Below are 23,694 nucleotides of genomic sequence, written 5' to 3'. Positions count from 1 at the left end.
CTACACTACCCTCATCTATCATCACTGTGCCGGAGGCTCACCTTCGCAGCACGTCCAAATCAATGCACTGGTACCACTTCCGGTCTGTTTCTCTATTGCTGTCGATTCAACCCCAGCTGTCCCACTGCACTCTACACTGCGGACCTATCTCATTGCATTTTCTACTGTCTCCGCTGCTCAGCAGTCGCATTCCTATCCTCCCCTTCCCTTTCTATCACCACCTAGCTTGACTGGCTTGGCGAGAAGGGGAAGAAGACAACAGCGTAAACTTTCCGCCCAGGCGGTTGCTATGCGGGGCGTCTAATTTTGGCTGAATAAATGTCTACTACTACTACAACTAGTTCAGAATATAGCGATGCATAGCTTGATCAAGAAAAATGAATAGAAAGTATGGTGTGTCTTTAGTGAAGAGTGTGTGTTAGATTTTTTTGTGTATTTTTGTATTTAGGCAGCTGTAATAGCAGCTACCATCGGATGCATTTGGCAAGGCGGGTACACCGTAGTCGACATGATGTATGGCGCCGGTCCTCCAAGAATGGCGGCTTCTTTGGATGGTTGTGATGCGGAGGAGGTTGCCGTATTGCTGACGCACAGTAATGTATCTACGCCATACAGCCAAGCGTGAGTGCTTTTATTTGTTGTAGTGAGCGAAAGTTTAAGAGGTAGCATGGTCATAAGTTGTGCTTGAAACCCCACTGAAACCAACGCGTAAAATATACAGGAGTGCCGACTCGCCTATGTTGCAATACATATGGCGCGGCTGCCTAATGTCCCAGGGACAACAGACGCCCAGTATTCCACCATTCTCTCAACCAATCACTTAAGAATAGCTCTTAAGCAGATGGCGCTGTTAATATTGAATGAGACTTACGGGTACCAAATACAGACCTATACCAACGGTTTGCTCTTATCTACCAGCCATTTTGATGCCCTTGTCATTCCGGTTACGAAAACTACAATCATATACAATATGTTACAGATGACATCAACGGCGGCAGAGCTTCCTGCCCTGCATGCTGCTGTAAAATACCCCCTGCAAGAGATGCCTCATAAATGGGCCATCTTATGCGTCTTTGAGGGAGCACTTCAGAGTCTGTATTTGCCCTATATCACAGGACTCGTGAGCAGCTGGCATATGAGATAAGAGAAGACCACCATTAAGTTGTTACTAAGGGCATGAAATTATATTTTAGCGGCTACATGGACATGCCAGCATTAGTGGTATTGACCTCGCCGACAAAATCGCCCGGTCTGCCCATCTATAAGCCCGACCAGTTCCCATCCCCTTATCCAGAACCGACGCTGCATGAAAGCTTCATATGGTGGCTAAGATAACCTCCCGAAGTATCATCTTCATAAGCTTGATCCATCTCTAAAGCTACAAGGTCATCAAACGTTTCCCGCTCTGAGGCGACAGTATTGTACAGCCTTCTAGCTCCAGGTGGCCTTTACAAAGGCCTACCCGTTCCGCACTGGAATGGTGGATACGCCCATGTGCGACACATGTGGAACTGTAAAATCAATTGAACACATGTTATGTCTCTGTCCTCAGTACGATGTCGAGCGTGAAGCTCTCCAGACAGCATTCAACAGGCTGGATTCTAGACTATTTTCCTTAGTCAGGATCCTTGGACCATGGCCGTAGGCGCCGATGGCACAAAAATCCACGAAAGTGTTCTTGTAGTACCTCAAACGAACAGGTCTTGGCGACTGTGTGTAGAATCGATGTGAACCTCTAAATGTGTTCGAAACTTCTCTCTCTCTATTTCATCTCTCTTATTCACCCCAAATTCCCTTCTTATTTTATTCACCCTCATCTAGTGTAGGGTAGCAAACCGGACGTGCATCTGGTTATCCTCCCTGCCTTTCCTATCTTCTATTTCGCGTATTTTGCTTTCCCCGGATGATCGCACACGTGAGAAAGAAAAAAAAAGCATGGCGAGAAGGATGGCACCGGGGGAACGCCTCCGTTCCAACGCCGCCGGCGTTGGAACGGAGGCGTTGGAACGGTGAGGGTGGAAGGGTGGAACGTTGAGGCGTTGCTCCGTTCCAACGCCGCCGGCGTTGGAACGGAGGCGTTGGAACGGTGAGGGTGGAAGGGTGGAACGTTGAGGCGTTGCTCCGTTCCAACGCCGCCGGCGTTGGAACGGAGGCGTTGGAACGGTGAGGGTGGAAGGGTGGGACGTTGAGGCGTTGCTCCGTTCCAACGCCGCCGGCGTTGGAACGGAGGCGTTGGAACGGTGAGGGTGGAAGGGTGGAACGTTGAGGCGTTGCTCCGTTCCAACGCCAGCGGCGTTGGAACGGAGCAACGCCTCAACGACCGCCGCTTCGCGTCGGCGCGAGGCACCGGGGCACAACCGTCGTGCCGCCAAACAGAGAGGGAAAAAAAGAAAGTGGCGATACCAAGAAACAAACTTCCTTGCCGAAGCGGGATTCGAACACGCGTACCCCCAATCCCAAAGCGAGCATCGTAAGCACTAGGCCATACAGTCTTTTTTTTTCATGGTATTTATTACGAATACAAAACGTACATGCATAAGATATATTTATAGCGGCGAAAACAGTCTTAGGCGCGTCTATAAGTACAAAACAAACACTTCACAGTACAATGTTTACAGTAAGCAGTTCTCTAAAGGGGAGGCAAAAGGATATACTGCTTCAACAATGGATACCAGTCAGGTTGGGAGTCTCTCTGATCATAAAAGTTTTACAGTTGTGAAATCATCCGAATGAAATGTGACTTCGAGGATGCAATTGACTCTGTATTCCGGTCTAGCATGGGAGTTTTTCATAAACTGTGCAACGCCGTAAGTAGGAACATGTCAAAATGCACATCTTCACATTTAAGTGGTATCAGATATCGTATCGTATAAGGATTTATATCAAGATCCTTTTTTAAAGTCCTTTGGAGAACGTCCCAAAACAATATGTCGTCCTTGCAATCAATAAAGCAGTGTTCTATAGTTTCCGGTACATTACAGAGACGACAGTTTATCGAAGATACAAAGATGCCTTTCCTATTTAACCAGGTTTTAACAGGTAACGTTTGAGTGTGCACTTTGAAGAAGAATATTTTGGTGTATGGAAGAATAGGCATTTTACAGACCCGTGCAAGGACGTCATGTCCAGGTAAGCCGATGTTCATCGATCGGTATAACGGAGGCTTAAAAAGCATATCAATTAGATCTTTATACAGATTTTTCCTTAAGGTAGAGAATAGGTACTCATTTGAGAACCTCACTGCAAGAAAACACACTGAGAGGCACACTTCACGCATGAATCCCTGCAAATATGAATGTGAAGCAAGATTTCACGAACTTACTAAATTTGGTAAAACGTTGACGATACTAACTTGCAAGAACGCCTGAAGTAATGGGTGAGAACAGTCTCGAAAAAAGATGAAGCGAGATACTAATTGTCTAACATAAAGGTGAACCTGGCCAAGACCGGATGCACTAACTGGTCTGAAAATATTGTCACGCCTCATTGGCTCATAAGATGATCACGAAATAAAGGTTGCAAATATTCAGTGAAACTGTTTTATGTAAAGATGGAAAGATGAATTATTTGCCGCACATAGAAGAGTTTTGTTGCCAAAATCAATTGCACGCTTTAGCTCTGCCAAAGACTGAGAGATTATGCGGAACAAATGTTTGGGCATAACGCCTTTGGGTTGGTACTCGTTCTCCCCAGTAATGTGCACTTGACTTATATGCATCCAATGGAACGCCCAGGTATTTTGGTGGCTGACAAGTCCGTTCAATACCAGGAAAATGTGTCGGTTTAAAGATCCATTAGCCAAACCAATTAAAGCCCCAAACGTTTAGCACATTTAAATCGTTCGCCAGAAATGGTGCCCAATTCCTCTACCTTAGACACCACAGTTGTGATACTGGGCTTGTCCGTGCAAAAGAAAGCGAGGTCGTCTGCATATGCCAGTACTTTTACCGCTGTTACAAAAACAGTGAAACCATGAATATTACTAGAGCAAATTACGTTTAAACACAATGGTTCCAAGTAAAGGGCAAAAAATCATGGTGACATGGGACAACCTTGCTTCACAGAGGAATGAATTGACACACGCTTGGACACGTGACCATTGACAACCAAACGAGTTGAACAATCATTATAGCACAATTTCACACCTTTAAATACAACAGAGCGGACGTTAGCATGCTCGAGAAGAGAAAAGAGAAAAGAATGACGGACCCTATCAGCAGCAGGGCAAGATGGCGGTGGTAAAAACTAATTCATTGGCCCTTATATTGCTGCGGAGAGACTACGGGTGTTCGGAAGTTCTGGGTTTGCGGTGGGGGGCCCGGAGTCCAGGGCTGCGCTTGCGGCTGCCGTTCTGCGGGCCCAGTCAAGCAGACTCAGCTAATCACCCAGGCTCTCGCTGACCAGCAGCTCTTCCCATCGCTCCGCTGTAGGGCGCTGTATGGGAGGTACGGCAGTGATAGCCAGACATGCCCACGTGATATTGTAACAAGGAAAGCAAAGGTAAAATATGCATTTACAGGAGCATATATATATATAATATTTTCGTGCACAATTTTACACTGATATATATATATAACTTTTTAACTAATTATTTTACCGCACATCTTTCAATGTACGAATTATAGCCGCTGAGTTCTCCGGGCGTATCCACTTGGAACGAATTCTCAGGACTAGAACAGTTTCGAGATAATAATTTTCGAAGTGTCCGACGAAATGCATGGGCGTTCCAGTTAACTTTTTGAGGAAAACGCTGTTTTATGCATTGAAGCACAAAGTTAACTGTAACGCCCATGCATTTCGCTGGACACTTTCAAAATAATATCTCGAAACTTATTCAGTCCTGAGAATTCGTTCTAAGTGGATACGCCTTGCGAACTCAGCGGCTATAATTCGTAGATTGAAAGATGTGCCGTAAAATAATTAGTTAAAAAGTTAATTACCGTAATTATTTTAATTTTCAATTAGGCGATTTGATTTCTCGTGGAAGTAACGGCCGCCTCATCGAGTAGTTTAGATCAACGATTATAATTGTGCTATCTGCCACAGGCAATTTTTAAAAATTTGGTGCAGCTAAAATGAAACACCCTGTATATATATATATATATATATATATATATATATATATATACCGCGTACAACAGGCACTAGGCGAAAATCCACACACGAGCCGAGGCGCGCCTTCATCGTCTTCGTTTCGCTGCGTCCTCATGCGCGCGCTTGGGTAACTGCCCTGTGACAGCTGGATGCAGGGAAACGGCTGGAACTCCTTGTGGGCAAGGTTGCGTGATTGCGATGCACTTGAGAGCCCTCCCCAAATTTTGGGTATCTGGAATTCTGACGGCTGTTGGGCAGGAAGGACCGATATGGTGGATACGTCCGGTTGCGGCAGTGGCAAGCAATGTAGTCAATCCCTGTGAAGCTGAAGCAGATCGGCATGTCACACAACACCCCGGCAGCTGGAGCACCGACTCGGTGCTGTTCAAGAGCACGAGTAGCAAGTAACAAGGGGACGATGGCTAAGGTTCGCGGACATAGTACGGTTTGAGCCGTACAACGTGCACAATTTTACATTGTGGGCGGCGAGTCAACGATGTCGGAGTTTGGAGGGGTGTAATTTCATAGGTGAGGTTGGTGACTTGTCGAGGAGCACGGTAAGGGCCTGTGTAAGGCGACAAAAGTTTTTCTGAGAGTTCGACTCGGTGCGTAGGGGTCCAGAGGCGAACGAGGGAACCTGGCGGAAAGTGGTTGAGCCGGTTATGCCTGTCGGATAACGCTTTCAGTCTTGCTTGCAAAGTGTCTAATCTGTGGCGAGCAAGCTGACGGGCGTGATTAGCTCGAGCAATGGCGTCGTCGGCAAACTCAGTGGTGGTAGACATGTCAAAAGGCAGCAGGGTATCCATGGGTAAAACTGAATCGAGGCCGAAGAGCAAATAAAATGGAGAGAAACCGGTGACAACGTGACGTGATGAATTGTAGGCGAATGTCATAAATGGAAGGTTAACGTCCCAATGGCGCTGATCAGAGGACACGTACATCGACAACATGTCCGCGAGCGTGCGATTTAAGCGTTCTGTTAGGCCAATAGTCTGGGGATGATAAGTGGAGGTGTGCATGTGCCGGATTGCGCACGATGTAGAATGTCGGCGATTACTTATGAGAGGAACTGCGGGCCTCTGTCCGTAAGAAGTTGTTTAGGGGCACCGTGATGAAGTATAACATCACGCAACAAAAAGTCGGCGACGTCAGTTGCACAGCTTGTAGAGAGGACGCGCGTGATCGCGTACCGTGTGGCGTAATCTGCTTGCGACGCCGATCCATTTGTTCCCGGAGTAAGGCACTGGGCAAGGGCCAAGCAAGTCGACACCGACGCTGAAGAAAGGCGCATACGGGATGCCCAGGGGTTGAAAGGGACCACTAGGGGAAAGGGTGGGCTCCTTACGGCGTTATCAGAGCTCGCACGCAGCGACATATACTGGCGCACCAACCGATACATGCCGGGCCAGTAAAATCGGCGGCGCGAGCGGTCGTATGCACGGGCAACGCCGAGGTGGGCCACCATAGTTACGTCATAAAGATGAGTTATGACGGTCGGCCGCGTCTGTTCCGCAATAACAAGCTGGAGCTCGGGACCGTCAGGGAACATACTGCCACGCTACAGTATTCCGTCCCGGAGTAAAAACATGCAGAGGTCGGCCTCTGAAGGCGAAGACTCCAGCCTTGTAATAAACTGTTCCAGTGCGACATCACGCATTTGTTCATCTCCAATATTAGTTAGGTTCGAGATCTGCAGTGGCACCTCCGGGCGCTGCATCTTTAGGTTTCCGGGAAGCGTCCAGGGGATTTGGGCAATGGGGACCGACGCAGTAACTAGGGAGCGTGACCGACGATTCCGTGGTGACGGAGAACGGCTAGAACTCCTTGTGGGCAAGGTTGCGTCATTACAATGCACTTGAGAGCCCTCCCCAAATGTTGGGCATCTGGAATCCTGGCGGCTGTTGGGCTGGAAGGACCGATACGGTGGATACGTCCGATTGCGGCAGTGGCGAGCAATGTGGTCAATCCCTGTGCAGTTGAAGCAGGTCGGGCTGTCATCATGTGTACGCGTGCACTCTGCTGGGTCGCGATATCGGCTATAAGTGGGCTCCCGAGGTCGTATGGGCGACGGCTCCACGGCCGCACGACTTAATGTACAAACAGGCCTAACACCAGCGTCCTCCAACTCCTGGCGCACAACCACTTGAATTAGCGCAATTTTTGGTTCAGGTTAGTGGTTGCGGCTAGGAAAAGCAGTAGGTTAAGCGGCCTCTATCTCGCGTCGAATGATGCGCACCAAGTTTCATGTTGGAGGAGTTTGACGAAGCAGCGGGGTGTCGTCGCAAGAAGAAGTTCGCTTGCTCAAACCACCGACACTCTGCAGTAACGTCAGCCACTGTGGTGCAGTTCCTGAAGGCCAGTAAATTAAAAGCGTCGTCAGCGATTCCTTTCAATATGTGTCCACCCTTGTCCGATTCCAACATCTTGTCATCGACCTTCCGACAAAGGGCCAAAATATCCTGAATGCAGGCGATGTAGGATTCGGTAGTGGTCTGCACTCGAGAGGCGAGTTCTTGTTTCGCGGCGCACTGACGACCATCTGGCTGACCGAAGAGATCCCGAAGCTTCTGCTTGCAAAGGTCCCATCTTGTGAGCTCCGCTTCGTGCGTGTCGAACCACACGGAAGCTGTGCCTTGCAGGTAGAATACAAGGTTTGCCAGCATCAACGTCGGGTCCCAGCGGTTGCAGGCACTGACGCGTTCGTACCAGTTCAACCAGTCGTCTACGTCGACATTGCCAGTTCCGGTAAACGTACTGGGGTCACGAACTTGTACCGATGGTGCTGCAGACGGCGAGGCAACTGCAGGTGACTCACGTTCACTATCCAGTAGTCCAGTTTGCGTCGCCATTGCCTTCGGTCGCACGAGGAGTCCACTGCGGAGTTCCGTGTTGTCGTGGCGTTACCCCGCACCTCCACAAAAATGTAACAAGGTAAGCGAAAGGTAAAGTATGTATTAACCAGGTCTATATATATACGCGTGCAACAGGCAATAGGCGAAAATCCACACACGAGCCGAGGCGAGCCTTCATCGTCTTCCTTTCGCTGCGTCCTCGTGTGGGCGCCTGGGTAACGGCCGCATGACAATATGATATAAGGTTGCTTTACCTGAGCACCATGGGCAGCGAGGAGGGTATGCCGTAGGATGTATTTTACTGAGGATGTGCAAATTGGGATACGTGCCGGTTTGGATTTGTCTCCAACTGAGCGATTCCTCTTTACTTAGTGTTCAGGTGTGGTGGGGAATAGGTTCTCCTGTGTTTCGACGCTGGCAATATTTTTGTAGTTGTTATATCGATTTACTGCTAAACGCATCATCATCGACAGTAATCGTGAGATGGGTTCTGGTCAATTTTTTGTCTTTACAAATCTTAGGGTTGACAATTTGGCATGATGGCTATAATAATAATCGAGAAGGAGAGGAGACATGCCTTTAATAAAGCTGGAGATGTTTCCCTAGCTAACGGCCTGGCATGCTATCCAGGTGTTGGGTGTTGGGGGAAATGTATCATGGCACAATGTTCAGACAAACATACAAACGGCAAATACACCTATAAGCACTCGCACTCAAACTGATAACGTCCGTTACACGGTCGATTCTTGCCTTTCATATGTTCGCACTGTCAAACATTCAGAATGACCCACAGCCAACTGGACTACAAACAAGCCATAACAAAGTCTCCCGTATCGCGTGTGCTCCACTGTGACGTTAAACTCCAGCAATCAATGAAGATAGTGCGCACGAGTTGGGAAGTGCGGAGGTGACGCTGTTCTAAAGGACGGCGTTAGGCTTGTTTGGCGGTCAGGTATAGTATTCCCCCCAAGCCAGGCTGCATAATCCAACCTTTAAGTGGGCCTGAGCTGGCGAAATTTGTTATTTTAAATGACTTTGTTTCGTGGCATCCATGCAATAAAATATGACAAACATTGTGCAGAAGGAACGTAACAACCATCACGCAAAATTTGAAGTTCTGGTGCGTACTCTTGACTTCCTTATTCAGTAATTATTTACCGCTAATAAAGAATCTGTTCATTGCATATGCTGGGATATTGTGAAGAACCATTGTTTCATTTCAGACGGAATGAAGCTGCTGTGGTAATGATTTCATCTTACTGGAACAACCTTTTGAGCACGACGGTGACAATTTTTATAGGTCTGCTTCTTAGCATAGTTACGGGTAAGTACTATGCATCTATAGATGCGTGCAACTTCCTGTGTCATATATGCGCATAAGACCAGCAATTACGAGGAATTTGTGTGGAGATATTCCGGAATTTAACGGTCGACTGGAAGTGCTGACATCATTGGTCGAAAGACATGTCGTGAACAATAATATTCTTTACCAAGCGTGAATGAAGCGAGAATGAAGCCAGGGCATTTCATAGTGTGTGGTTTGCTTTGTTCGTGCATATGCAGCGCAAGACATTGAAAATAAACGAGGCACATTGTCGCGTAACTATGTAGAATTCTCACTAATTTTTGCTAGCCCAGCTGTAGTCGAGGGTGCACTCATTGATCCGCAGACCATCAAAACTCCCTAAACAGAATTTTGACGGCACAGCCACTCCTTCAGCGCGACGGAATATCACTGCTACGACAGATAGGGAAGGAGCAAATTGCAGGTAACCAGACTTTGTCCACTTTCCTACCACGCACGTGGGGAGGTTATGGGGAGAGAAACAGAAAGAGAAAACGTGAGTCTAGCGCATTCACATGCACTATAAAAGTAGGGAGAACTGGGCGAGTTGGAATATTTTAATCATGTGTCAGCTCAATAAGTAGGCAAAGACGAAATAGAAGAGACGCTCACAGGCGCTGTGATTGTCTCTTTTTCATGTTTGTCTAGTTGTTGCAGCTACAGATCGTTAACATGCGCTATGCAAGGTGCGGCGTATCTACCGTGAGGAACATAAGTATGTCACCTTTATGTAGTGTAAAGTACTCGAGTGGCTTTTTGGGCTGAATAGTAGTGAAGCCAGGCTGCCAGGATCTTTCCTTCCGCAAAAGGCCAATCGTCCAATCCACTCAAGGCACACTGAAGAGTCTGGCGTTGTTTGTCGTAGCGGGAGCAATGGCTCTGGCAATGGAGAGCATCGATGGTCTCTTCCCATCAACATTTATCATGAGTAAGTCAGGTATTGCAATGGGATACTTTTATGATTTAGTGGAGGCTACTCCGACCCACAGCCGGCACGGCGGTGTTGCATCACGTCGTGCAAGATTCGTTGGTAACTGCAGCTCTAATGACTGATCGAGACTACACATAAGGGTTGGAGTTCTGCGGAGGATTTCGGTGTCTGAACGTGCAACATGGTGAAGCTCTCTAGAAGGGTCTGCTCTTGATAAAGATTTAGTGACGGTGTTCAAGCGCGGGTACATCGGGCAACGTATTCAGTGAGGTCGTTACCAACAATGCTACCATTTTCCGGCAGCCACTGAAAGATGTGAAGCAAAAATAGTTAGAGCGCGATGCTCTCTAACAGCCTCTTGGTCACCACATGCTTATGTATAACACAGGAGCACCGTCAATTGTATTATTGGTAGAGATAGAGATTGATATGAATGTCGATATGTATACTCTGCAATCGTTGCGAGCGCAACATTGTCTTCTTCCTTATGAGTTAGAGTTAAGAGGGTGATGAGCTATGGGCTATTTGTAACAGCCCGCATGATTACAAAGAAAAATTCTGAACAGCGTAGGCACGAATGCGAAGCCCTTTATTTACCGGAGATTCATTTGCAATGATTTTTCTGAGTGATTATCTGTTGTTGATGTACTGATGAGAATTGGGCGTATACATGCGATAGAGGAGTAGTTGATCTAACTGTAAATGCTGTTGCCCGCGTGACAGTGTAGTTAGTGCTGTAATTTTTGTGCTTGAAGCAGTACTACAGAATAATTAGAATAATATGTTACGCTAGATCGTGCATTAGCTAACCGGGTGTTCATTCTGTCTCCTTCTTATTCCACTGGGTTTATTATTTGCGCCACAGTACGTCGCATTGATCAATTCATCTACCTAGCATGTCGATTGGGTGAAAAATCGAGATTATAAACTCGGTCCACAGTTTGTGTAGGAACTCCCTCTTGCGACGATCCGTTTACCAAAATTCGTTCACGGGGCCAAGTAGTTATTTCAAATCAGGAAATAAATATGGGGATCGAGTAGTCTAGATGCTAACTTCCGTAATTGGCTTTTCCCGGGCACGTAATTTTCCTCAGCCAAGACAGCCGGCCTCCAGCTAGTATTAAAGATGAATCTTAGCGACTGACGCGTTGGGAAAGCTCGAATAGTGCTCGCACCTTTCAAGGATGAATCAAGGACGGCATGAATTGTGGCACGAGCTTTCATGCTAACTCAAAAAAATTGTTCTGTTTGATGTCACAGCTTGGCAAGCTATGAGCAATACCATAGCATTGGACTTCGCGTTAAATTTGACCTTCGGAGGTTCATCTATATGCTCAATGGACGGCATACTACCATTTTTGAGTCCGCCCCCATTAGAATATGATCTCAACTTTCGGGATCGAACCTCTGACGTCTACCTCAGCAGCGCTACGCCATAGCGATGGAGCTACCGTGGCGGGTAACAGTTTTCATGGTGACACCTCACTTCATAATCTGCTAGCTTGAGCTTCACGATTTGGGTTTGGTCACAAGAGATCAGTCAAGAAAATTTTGCATATCGCCTCTTAAAGGACAATAATTTATTGGTCAAATATTTGGTACCCTCCAAAAAATAAAGCCAACAAATACAAAAGAGAGCTCAGTTGAACATAACATCTTCATCTCGGAACGAAGGGACATGTACCTGAAAGTATCCAATGGGGCCGACATGCACGGACCTTGCCGCTGTTATTGCAGTGCGTCGTGTATCGCCAGATAAGAAACACGTTATTTTCTTTTTTTTCGAGAGAACCAGTGATTTCATGTTTATGCACCAGCAGGAGGAAATATTTTTTCTTTCTAGTAAAACGTGCTATGTCAACTACATTGCTCTGCAAAATTTCTACGCAAACAGTTTTGAAACATAATGCGACAGCCTGAATATCACAAAAGAAGTAATTTACCTGCTTTCACCGCAATGTTGTGAGAAACACTCTTTTAGAATCGTTTGTTATGCTAATAATGGTGCTCTCAATGCGAGCCACTCTTGGTTTCGAAATTGGAATTGAAAACGGATGATAACACGAAGGGTACGACCAGAGGGGCTCAAAGCGTTAAATGCGTGTATTCCTGCTGCTCTGGTACAATAAATGTCATGCCTAGTTCAAATTTTTATAAATTGTGGGAACATGTCATGGGTGATGTCAGGGCAAAGTTTTAAATTATGCGACCTAATTACAGCGATTCAAATTCTCTATATAGATACCATATGTCCCAGCTAACGGTAGCCAAACTGTTAATCGAATAACCAATATGATTAAAAACATTACGATATATATATATATATATATATATATATATATATATATGTATATATATATATATATATATATATATATGTAGCAACTAAATTTTTTAATGGACCAAGCGTATTTCAAAAGATGAGAAGCACAAGTTCGCGGCTATCTTTGGTTTATTTACCAAAAAGTTGCGGTCGGTGGGCCAACCTTTTCCAAGGGACCCTTGAAAAAGGTCTGTCCACGTACCGAGACTGTTGACTAAATAAACCAAAGACAATAGCGAACTTGTGCTTCTCGCATTTCTCTCTCTCTCTCTCTCTCTCTATATATATATATATATATATATATATATATATATATATACTCCTGGTTTCTGCGCTTCTCTTAGCATCTGCGACCGCTACCCTTTCGCCCCCGTTACGCATTGCTGTAAACCTCACTCACATATTGTATCTCCGCTTACGGTCCCAGCGTAATGCAGAAAAGCACACCGCTTTTACCTAACTGACCATTTGTGTGCTTTAGAGCACTGCACGGGCCCGGGCCGTTCACATCGTTAGCCGTCGGTCTCGGACCGGGCGCGGGCTTGAAGCCGCGGGCCCGGGCCGGGCTCGGGCTTAAGGCCGCGGCTCCAGGCCGGATTGAGGCTTGAAGCCACGGGCCTGGGCCGCACTAGGGCCCGCTCCTTAAAGGGCCTAAGTTGTGCCTTCGAGCACACGCGAACTTTATGCCTTGCATGGTTCTATGCATTCTGCGCCAAGCTGAAGTGACACGTGCAAAAAGATGACTCTTAATATACCTTAGCAGAGAAAATAGGAAAAAACCGATCTCATTTTTCTTCTTTTCTGCAAAAATGAACATTGTTTCCGCCTAAGGAAAAATAAATGATACAAAAAACTGCGGTGCAAACCATTTCCACGTTACCGCTTGTGCGATTGCGCTATGACCACGCTCGATTCTATTCCATAATTGTTAGCGCTAACGCGAGGGGTGCCCTACATGTGCGTGCATCTTATGCTGTATGCTCGTGAGTTCTCCTGCGTATATATATATATATATATATATATATATATATATATATATATATATAGGAGTAAATGAATGAGTAAGAATGAAGGAATACCTGCAGAAAATATTGGTTACAATGTATATATATATATATAGTGGTCACGAGCGGCGATCCTGTGGTCGGTGCTTGGACGATGACGACGACGACGGGTGGTTTTCTGGTGTGCACGCGCTCTCCTGAACGATTGCTGCAGCGTTGTGCGCCTTACCCTGTAAATATATCCATTGTATATATATTTCTCCCCGTAACAATACATACATACATATATATATATATATATATATATATATATATATATATAAACAAAGCCTCAAGGACGCGTCCGAAGCCCCAAGCACGGCGATCAGACAAATCCATTGAATACCCACCATATATTAATATTCGCATGAACGCTTATATCATCATAGCACCACTTCGTAATAAATAAATACATGCGCACCAGCAGAAAATAACAGCACAGAAAATGAGCCGGATCACTGATGTTCCCATGGGCGAAACAAAGATTTCGGTCTTTCATTGCTTATATACTGCAGCTTATTAGATCTCGAGATGGTGAGGCTGACACATACGGTAGAACCTGTAATTTTTTATTACTTACAGGCCAGGCATGGTCATGTACACGCGGGCCTTAACTAAGCTTAGTAATGAACGACCGGACCCGGGCCGGACCCGGGCTGGTTTCTGTCAGGTACGCCCGGGCCCGGGCCGGGCTCGGGCTTGGTATTACGGGCCCAGCTAGGCGCGGCTCGGGCTTCGTATAGCGGGCCCGGGCCGGTCCCAGGCCGTAAAGTCAGGCCCGTGCAGTCGTCTAGTGTGCATATTCCTTTAGGAAATGCTGAAATTTTGAACGGTGCTTGATGAAATTAAGTCTATGCAGCAGTCCGGTAGAACGTACCATTAGCCTTTAGCAAGTTTTGTCTACATATCGCTGTTCCTGAACCGATGCATCAGCTGTAAACCATCATTGACGCTTCCGTTATCGTGTACGCTGTGCTTATGTATGTCGTCGCCTCACTAGTGGTTGGTATGTACTCGACGTGCCGCCATTAACGCACAATTTGCACTTCTGCAATAATTCCTGAAGGAATAAAAGAAGGAAATATTGATTACAATGCTGTCACTGTGCTAAGCAACCATTAATCCAGGAATCCACCCGTAATCTATTTCACGAATTCCTGGATGTAGTCCTTCAGATAACGTTAGCCCTGCCGGATCCTGGCGAGGAGGGGCCAGTCCGGTGAAGGGAGTAATGTAAGGAAACAAATAGGAGAGGCAGCGAAAGGGACAAAGGTGAAATACGCGTCATATCTATTGGTGGTCACTGCAGCCATTACATGAGGGCACTCGGTGCCCTTTAATTCAGTACCGGCGGATGAAAGATGTCAGCGTGCCCTCTGCAAGAGCCTAGCGAGGTCACTGTTTCACGTTGCTTAAAATTAGGGCCTTTGGTCCAACTTGAGATATCCAGTTGTATCTACAAATGTTCTGAAAAAATATATCCCTACATTTATATTGACCATTTTGCCTCCTGCAAGGAAGAGGCAAGTTTAATAAAAATGCATAATTACGACTCTATGCAGATGGCCGCAAGCAGTACAAGAAAAACTTGCACCTCACAAGCGGCTTGGTTCTTGAAGAAATGGGTGATTCACGGATTCATTCCGCAAAGCGATATTGTGAGTGGCTGTCATCTCTGAATAGATGTTAATGTATCCTGCTATTCAAAGGCTTCTTAGACATTCAAGACTTACGGCGCCGAAGAGTTACTATGTATGCTGTCCGCGTTCCCAACACGTGTTCATTCGTCAGCATAATAGGCGTTGGCGCTTAAGTACTAACAAAGTGCAGGCTTTTCGCATACTCAAAAACAGCACGTAAAATTAACAAAATGAATTGTATGAAAATTCGTATCTGAAATACAAATATATGTAACTCTTATTTAGCGAACATCAAAATTTCAACATTACAGTAACGGCTTAGTGTATTTTTATTGAACTGATATTTGTGCGCGTCCTAAGTCCTGAAGTAGTGTTGGTTTCTTCTTTTAGGCTATAAATAACTTGTATGCGAAGGTAATAGATATTTCAAAATAATATTTTCTAGCCGCTCACGCGTAGTTATCGGCTTAGGCATATTTAGCGGTATGAGAATAGAAGTAAGCAATGCTGATTGTAGTATATTTTCTGCGGCTGTAACATTTATCTTTTTTGTCGCAAATAGTCACGCACAAAGATACCAACGATGTGCAAGACCGACCTAGAACATCTTTCTATCGTTAACGACAAGAAGCCGAGGCTCTTAAGTAGGCTCTGTCATACGTAACCCTGTAATACCCAAACACAGTTCCACATCAGGGAAACTTGGAACAAATTGTTGACATTTATTTCTGGCCATGGTGTGTACATTAGTAGGCAAAACCAAGAAATGTTTTGCAGTTACAACCTAATTACCGTACTAATTAATTAATTAGCAAGTGGTCCGCTGCCCTGTCCACTGCTGCAACTTCATTCCAGTATAATAAAAACGCAGCTATGGGCCTTGTAGTAGGATTCCCCCACTTCAATCAGCATTTTGAGGCCTCAAATTCAGGGTAGCACATATAATACGTTGGGCAATGCAGGGTTAAGGTAGCCCCGTTGCAAATATTGCTACTACAAAGAGTGTTTCAGAAATTGTGTTCGAAATGCCTTAAAAATTATCATGAGATAATTAAGCAATATCTTGGGCATTGATTCGGCCACAGAGATTTAGTTTTGGCTATCAGTTTAGCGTAATCCCGCAAGGTGGAGAAAGGTTTATGACAAGGGAAATTGCCCTCCACCCATATGTAGCGCGAACCTACAAAGGATACCCAAATGGGTCTCTCAGATAGAAAGCTTTGCAGTTGAGAAAAAGTCGCCCCGCTTCGGGATTTGAACCCGAACCAACACCTTTCAAAGGCTGGCTTGAATCCTTGACCAGGACGAATCTTTCCTCAACTACGACGCTTTCTTTGAGAGACGCATTCGGGTTTCCTTTGTAGATTCGTGCTACACATGGTTGGATGACAATTTTAATTTTCGCGACCTAATTTTACATTACAAGGTGGCCTCAAGGCCTGCTTTTGGTCGCACCTGCTAGAACATAGAACCCAAGCGAGACTTCATGAAACAGTCTTTTTTCAGGCATACGATTGAAGTCAAGAAGAACAAGACAGGGATCATTCGAGATCGCTTGGAGGGAGTTGTCTTCGCCCTACAATGGAATAGGCTTATAATTATGAAGATTAAAATGATCGTGACTTGAAAATGCCTCGAAGTGGCAATTACAGAAATAATCATGAAGATAACACTAATGAACCGCTTACCCGAAGGTCTCAGACGCTTTATCCCAATGCAAGAAAGCCCGTCCTACTACGAGTGCATAGCTGGCTCAAAGACACGCAAGGAGCTGACACTCCAAATTTCTGTAGCGGAATGAATTCAGGTAAACTAAGCTGTACGAAAAGCGCAAGTGTCACATTCTTAGCAGACACCAAAGAGTGACGTGACTGTTTACGTCTCGCTTCTGGACGAGATGAAGCGAGTATTCTTATCCAGGCACTATCTCGTGAAAATCACTCCTCGTTATCGATGCGCGATATGTAAATACTATACTGATATTTTTTTTTTCTTTACGAGCGCTGAAGTCGCACGGGGAATGTATTTGTTTGTAATTGCCTCCACGACACTGCCTCGTCACGCATTAGTGATGCATGTATGTGTGCGTGAGGAAAAGGGGGCTATATCTGTCTTCGAAGTCTGTATTGTTGCTGTATGGCGTGAAACTCTTTAGGGATGAGTTCACTTTGCCATCGTCTCGGTGAGAGGTAGGGTAGATGTGCGCTCATGGCGAGGTATGCGCCTTGAAATTCCCAGTGAAACAGTGAAGATCCGTCATCGAGATGACCACGGCTGTTTTATCCAGGGTATACTTTCGCATGATAAAGAGCGCTACCTGTAAGATTCTACCTTTAGCATAATTTCCCCAAGTCGCTTGTGAGTCTGGGAGCATAACGACCTGAGTTCCGGCATGATTTTTGCCAATAGCCGCCTTTTACCCTTAGTGTCCGTACGCAACACTGTCGACACGGAAATCCGCAGAAGGTTTTGGTTCACGGCGGGCATTCAAACAGATATGTAACAACTTTCTGCTTGCCGAGAAAAAGCAAAATTCATTGTGCTACGGCCCTTCGATTTGGCTATCACGATGTTGCTGCGAACCTCTGTGCAAAAAAAAAGAAAAATCTCACACGCACTCACACACACACATATATATATGCTTATGTATATTTTTTTCAGATTGAGCTCAATGAAGTGAAGAAGGAGGAACCGCTACTGCAAAATCTCGAGGCAAAATACAGTGAATTCAAAGAAGGCAACGTGTGAGCTTCTGGGAAAGCTGATTGAATATAGCAATCATTGTCGGTGACTGTTTTGCTCATACATAAATTATTCCAAAGTAAAACACCACATAGTCATGCGTCACATAAAATCATTAAAGGCTGTATAAAACAGTGGCTGTCCCTGCAGTGTTTGTACTTTACGTCACCACTAGTGATCTGTTTTTTTTTTTCGTTAGGTAAAGCTGTCTTTTCTTTCTCGTCACATCTTATTCGCGAGTATGCTTTCCCAGTTCCGTACGTCGTGTTTAATTCTGCGAAATTAGCGAAATAATTTCGCTTAGATGAGGCGTTCCTTGTGCATTGATGTCTCCTTAACCCTCGCGGCCTCCGTCAGGGCAGAGACCCCAGCTGCGGCTGAGACCATAGCCGCGGCACTAGTAATAAAGCAACATGACAGGGTGGGCAGGGAAGTTCATGTCGTTACCGACTCGCAACAGGCCTGCCGCAACTTTACCAACTGACGAACACCGGTGCTGGCGGCTCAGATTCTAGGCCCGAGGCTGCAAGAATCCCATCAAATCACCTGGACGCCGGGTCACGCGGGAATGGAGGGGAACGAAAGGGCGAACGCCTTAGCTCGAGCGCTAATTAACCGAGCGGGACAAAATCAATCGTCTCGTCAATCTCCACTCTTTACCTTTGTGCCCCTGCCATCAAATTACTGCGACCGACTCGAGATCCAGCGACTTATCCGCAGGATTTAGCCTCCCCCTCACAAAAAGCTCAGCACTTAAGAGGCAATAGCCCTCAGACTTATGCAAACACATTCCCAAACCTACACAGATACAGCAAAATATACCGACAAACATATCGCGGCATCTGCCCCTGGTGCGGCGACACACGCCCTACACTCTTTCACATCTCGTGGGGGTGCGGGGGCAAACCTGAACATTTAAAGACGCCTAACACGTCCTTTGAGCAGTGGGAGGTACAGCTGAACGGCGATACCCTGGCGGGACAAGAAGCTCTCTTCCAGCAAGTACGTCGAGCAGCCATGGCCAGTGGAGTCCTGGAATGACGACACCACCCACTCGTCCTCAAGATCAACGATCTCGATGGTCTAAATAAATGTTTTTTTTCTCTCTCTCTCCTTAATCCCGGAAGAACGAAAAGCCATGGAAACTCTGTCGTGCACTCATCACCAGCTATGAATGTGCCCTGAAACTTGGGTGCAGGCACGGAATGCTAAGGGAGGCCAAGATCAAATCTCCATGTGCCAAAATATTACAGCTGTCGGATAACGGCAACACATTCGCAAACATATTGTTGCCACACTGGCATCGCACAGGGTTTCATGCGTTCATTTGTTGTCTTTTTTCAAAATTCTTTACAACGTATGCCTTGCTCAAAATCACGAGAAAAAAATTGGAACTATAACTCCTCTTTCCTCCCTTTGTATATTTTGCTTAACTAGTGCATGGTTATATCACTATACGTTCAGAATTCAGTGTCTTAGTCTAAAGTACATTCATCACTTAAAATACTTTTATGGAATATTGTAGTGTTCTCGGTTCCATATTGTATTCATGATGCCACATGTTCTTTTGCATTTCTGTAATACGCTTCGCCCTCCTACACCCACCCACAATCAAATTACAATATGCCTTGCTGCAGAATTTAAAGCTATTCAGAAATGAGGCTTGAATAAGTCGCTCTTTAAAACATTGTGCGATGGAACACATTCAGCGAAATAACATATGCGAAAGGCTTACGATTCGCAGATTCGGGCCTCTAGACCGCATGGCCACTGAGACTAGCGCTGCGAATCTGCTTGCGAACTGATATCAAACGTCTCCGTTCCTTTGTGAGCGGTGCCAGTGCAAGTTAATTCATCCGATGATGTTAATATAGGCATTATGCTGCAAACAGGCAACTAAAGTCGCTAAAGCGTATGATTTCAATGGTGCTTACCTGAGCACTTAACTGAAGCGCATCGAAACGGCAGTCTCCAGAGGCGTTGAGAACGAAAGCATTAGCACGAGATTGTATACGCAAGGCCACGTATTCGGAATATTTATTTATTCGTGGACCATGCCCCACGCAAAGTACACACGCACTGTTCGCCCTTATTCCTCTAATGTGAGTAAAGTTATATTATTCAATCAAGGCAATTTGCTGTTGAACTTGTGTGCAGAGATGGCGACTGTAACTGGCAACGCAAGCATACCCTCTCCGTTGTCAGAAATAAAGGTCCCAAAATGCAATAATTACTGATAATTTACGAGTGCAAGGCACTCGTAAATTATCTGACTTCTCCCCGCAGTTCTGACCACAAGACGTATCCACCGACAGAACGCGTAGTGATTAAGCATGAAAGTTCTTTGCCTACTTCATCCGTTTGGGGCCTATCTCTCTTTCTATCTATCTACCTATCCTCTTACGCCAAGCCAGTTTCTCAAGTTTTCTGCCAGCTTGGACGACTAGGTATGTACTCTTCTTCGTGATGCCGTCGTGGTAATTCTATCGCCATCTGACTTTCGTAATGCCGCCGTCGTTACGCCTTTCACACTGACCTAGTGAGCGAAGTTGTTTGACTGTTAGGCCTCCCAGGTGTTCCTCCCAGATCCTCCCAGAGCCTCTCCGAGCCCGGTGCTCGCGGTTATGATGATGTCGTGGTCACTGCATCACGGTCATACAAGCTTTGTCATCGAACTTTCATCGTGCAGTCGTAGTTATGTCAAGTTCGTCATACAGTAGTCTTGCGATCGTTGTCATACCACCTGCAGTAATGCCATCGGGGTCGTTCTATCGTAGTCACTCCCGCTTCGTCATCCGATCCTTGTCATGAAATCGACGTCACTTCATGGTCGCCATGCAGTCCTCGCCAGCCCATCGTCATACCCTCGTTGTCATCCGATTATCCTCACACCTTTGCCATGCCACTGTCGGCATTGCGTCGTCGTCATACAGCCGTCGTGATGCCATCGTGGTCCTTCCATCGTCGTCATTTTGACTTCACCATGTGATTATCGTCATATTGTCACGAGCCTCGAGAAGTATTCCTGAAAGTTTAATAAACGTGGAGCAGCTGGCTCTTGGAAGACGCGACCGTCGGGGCTGGCTCGAGCAGAGAAGGAGCGCGCTGTCTTCTTTCTTTTCTTGGGCTCGACCCACTCTTGCCCTCGACCCACTACCTACAGGTGGCAATATCCCCCCTTCCGAACAAAAGCATCGCCTCGATGCTTAAAAAAATAGGCGTAGAAGACAAAGAAGAAGGTAGGCAAAGCGAAAGTACACAAAAAAATGTAGCCGTCACGCCGGCACAGACAATGAACGAAGAAGCAAGCTCCCAAAGATAAATGAAAAGTAGAAACAAAGAAGGGAATGAGAGAAAAAAAATGAAAACAAAAAAATTACGGACGCGCAATGTACGGCTTCATGCGCACAACATGAACTATGTCTGAGGCCGGTTGTCTTTGTGTCCTACTCCGTGTTTGCGATGTTGTGTCCGGAACAACTTCGTAGTTTACGTCACTGACGCGGCGGAGCACTTTATACGGACCGAAATACCGGCTCAGAAGCTTTTCACAGAGGCCACGACGGCGAACGGGGGTCCACACCCAAACGTGGTCCCCGGTGTTGTAGGACACGTCCCTGTGGCGGATGTTGTAGCGTCGTGCGTCTGCCTGCTGCTGCTGGCCGATATGCAGCCGCGCGAGCTGCCGAGCGTCCTCAGCACGCTCTGCAAATTCCTAAATTCCTCAGCGTCAGTTGTCCATAGGTCAGCGTCTTGACACGGCAGCATAGCGTCCAGCATCGTCTGGACTTCGCGACCGTAGAGAAGGCGAAAGGGCGTGAAGCGCGTCGTCTCTTGCACAGCGGTGTTATACGCGAAGGTCACGTAAGGCAAGATCCGATCCCATGTTTTTTGTCGAACGTCGATGTACATTGCGAGCATGTCTGTGACAGTCGATCTTATTCAGTCGCTCGGTAAGTCCGTTGGTCTGCGGATGGTACGCGGTCGTCTTGCGATGCCTGGTGTTGCTCAATTCAAAAACTTCGTCCATAAGCTGCGCTGTGAATGCTGTCCTTCTGTCTGTTATTACAGTGGAGGGAGCACCGTGACGCAAGACGATGTGGCGCATGAAGAACTGCGCTACCTCTGAGGCCGTGGCTCGTGGGAACGCCTGCGTCTCAGCATAGCGTGTTAAATAATCAGTCGCGACGATCACCCATTTGTTACCGTCGGCCGAGAGAGGAAACGGTCTGAGAATGTCCATGCCGACTTGGTCGAAAGGCGTGTGAGGTTCTTCAATTGGCTGAAGTAAGCCAGCCGGTTTAACGGATGGTGTCTTGCGGCGCTGGCATTCACGGCATACTTTAACGTACTGTTTGACGCTTGCCGAAAGCCCGGGCCAATAGTACATTTCGTTTACTCTAGTGAGTGTTCGTGAAAAGCCTAAATGACCAGATGTCGGTTCGTCATGGCAAGCGAAGAGGATGTCGTCGCGCATGTCCCTTTGAACCACCAGGAGGTAAGCACGGCTGGTCGAACGAGCATTCTTCTTATAAAGCACGTTGTCTCGCAGACAGAAGGACGTCAGCGAGTGGGACAGATGGCGTGGTATGCTTGTGTCGCGGCCCTCTAAATGATCGATGATCGGTCTAATCTCAGCGTCGTCACGCTGCCGTCTGCTCAAGTCCGACGAACTAATGGCGCCCAGGCAGCCGTCATCATCCTCTGTTTCCTGACTGGCAGGATCAATGGGTGCGCGGGACAGCGTGTCAGTGTCTTCATGCTTACGGCCAGACTTATAAACGATGGTGATGTCAAATTCCTGTAGCCGCAAGCTCCACCGTGCCCGTCGTCCTGAAGGGTCGCGCATGCTTGCCAACCAACAGAGGGCATGGTGGTCCGTCACTACTTTGAAGGGAGGACCATAGAGATAGGGGCGAAACTTGATGATCGCCCACACGACCGCGAGGCACTCTTTCTCCGTAGTCGAATAATTCGCCTCAGCACGGGACAGGGAGCGGCTCGCATACGCTTTAACTCTTTCCACTCCATCTTGAAGCTGGACGAGCACTGCGCCAAGGCCAATGCTGCTGGCGTCGGTATGCACCTCAGTATCAGCATCATCGTCAAAATGTGCAAGAACGGGTGCTGACTGCAGGCGCTGTCGTAGTTCAGCAAAAGCCGCCTGTTGCTCATTATGCCACACAAATGGCGTATCGTCCCTCGTAAGGCGTGTCAGGGGTTCCGCTATCTTCGAAAAGCCTTTTATAAACCGGCGATAGTAGGCGCACAAACCCAGGAAGCGCCGGACGGCCTTCTTATCGGCAGGAGCTGGAAACGCGGCCACAGCGGCAAGCTTGTCGGGATCGGGTCGGACCCCGTTGGCGCTTACTACATGCCCGAGGAACTTGAGCTCTTCGTAACCAAAGTGGCACTTTTCGGGATTAAGTGTGAGGTCTGCCGATCGGATGGCTTCTAACACACTCCGTAGGCGGTGAAGATGCTGCTCGAACGTTTCAGAGAAGATGACCACATCATCCAGGTACACAAGACAGGCCTGCCACTTCAGTCCAGTAAGGACAGTGTCCATCATTCGCTGGAAAGTAGCCGGGGCTGAACACAAGCCAAAAGGAAGCACTCGATATTCATAGAGCCCATCTGGAGTCACAAAGGCTGTTTTCTCGCGGTCGCATTCGTCTACCTCGATTTGCCAGTACTCGCTTTTTAAATCGAGAGAAGAAAAAT

The 23,694-nt window shown here is 46.7% G+C and overlaps 1 protein-coding gene across 2 annotated transcripts in view; it reads left to right on the top strand.

Moving 5' to 3' along the window:
- The window catches only part of LOC119444540 (putative sodium-dependent multivitamin transporter), a 113,193-nt gene extending 95,150 nt beyond the window's left edge, over positions 1 to 18,043 (top strand). The window contains exons 13-16 of one of the 2 annotated variants that reach the window (XM_049663417.1): positions 449 to 621; positions 9,170 to 9,270; positions 15,151 to 15,246; positions 17,890 to 18,043. In XM_049663417.1, coding sequence (XP_049519374.1) covers positions 449 to 621; positions 9,170 to 9,270; positions 15,151 to 15,246; positions 17,890 to 17,894 — 375 coding nt within the window. In that variant the 3' untranslated portion in view covers positions 17,895 to 18,043. The remainder of the gene's footprint in view (positions 1 to 448; positions 622 to 9,169; positions 9,271 to 15,150; positions 15,247 to 17,889) is intronic. The other variant, XM_037708919.2, reaches the window with a different exon arrangement.
- Positions 18,044 to 23,694: the final 5,651 nt, after the last annotated feature.

The sequence above is a fragment of the Dermacentor silvarum genome, chromosome 3 (genome assembly GCF_013339745.2).
Source record: "Dermacentor silvarum isolate Dsil-2018 chromosome 3, BIME_Dsil_1.4, whole genome shotgun sequence".
In the NCBI taxonomy this organism is placed as follows: Eukaryota; Metazoa; Arthropoda; class Arachnida; order Ixodida; family Ixodidae; genus Dermacentor; species Dermacentor silvarum.
This window is presented reverse-complemented; position numbering and strand designations above follow the sequence as displayed.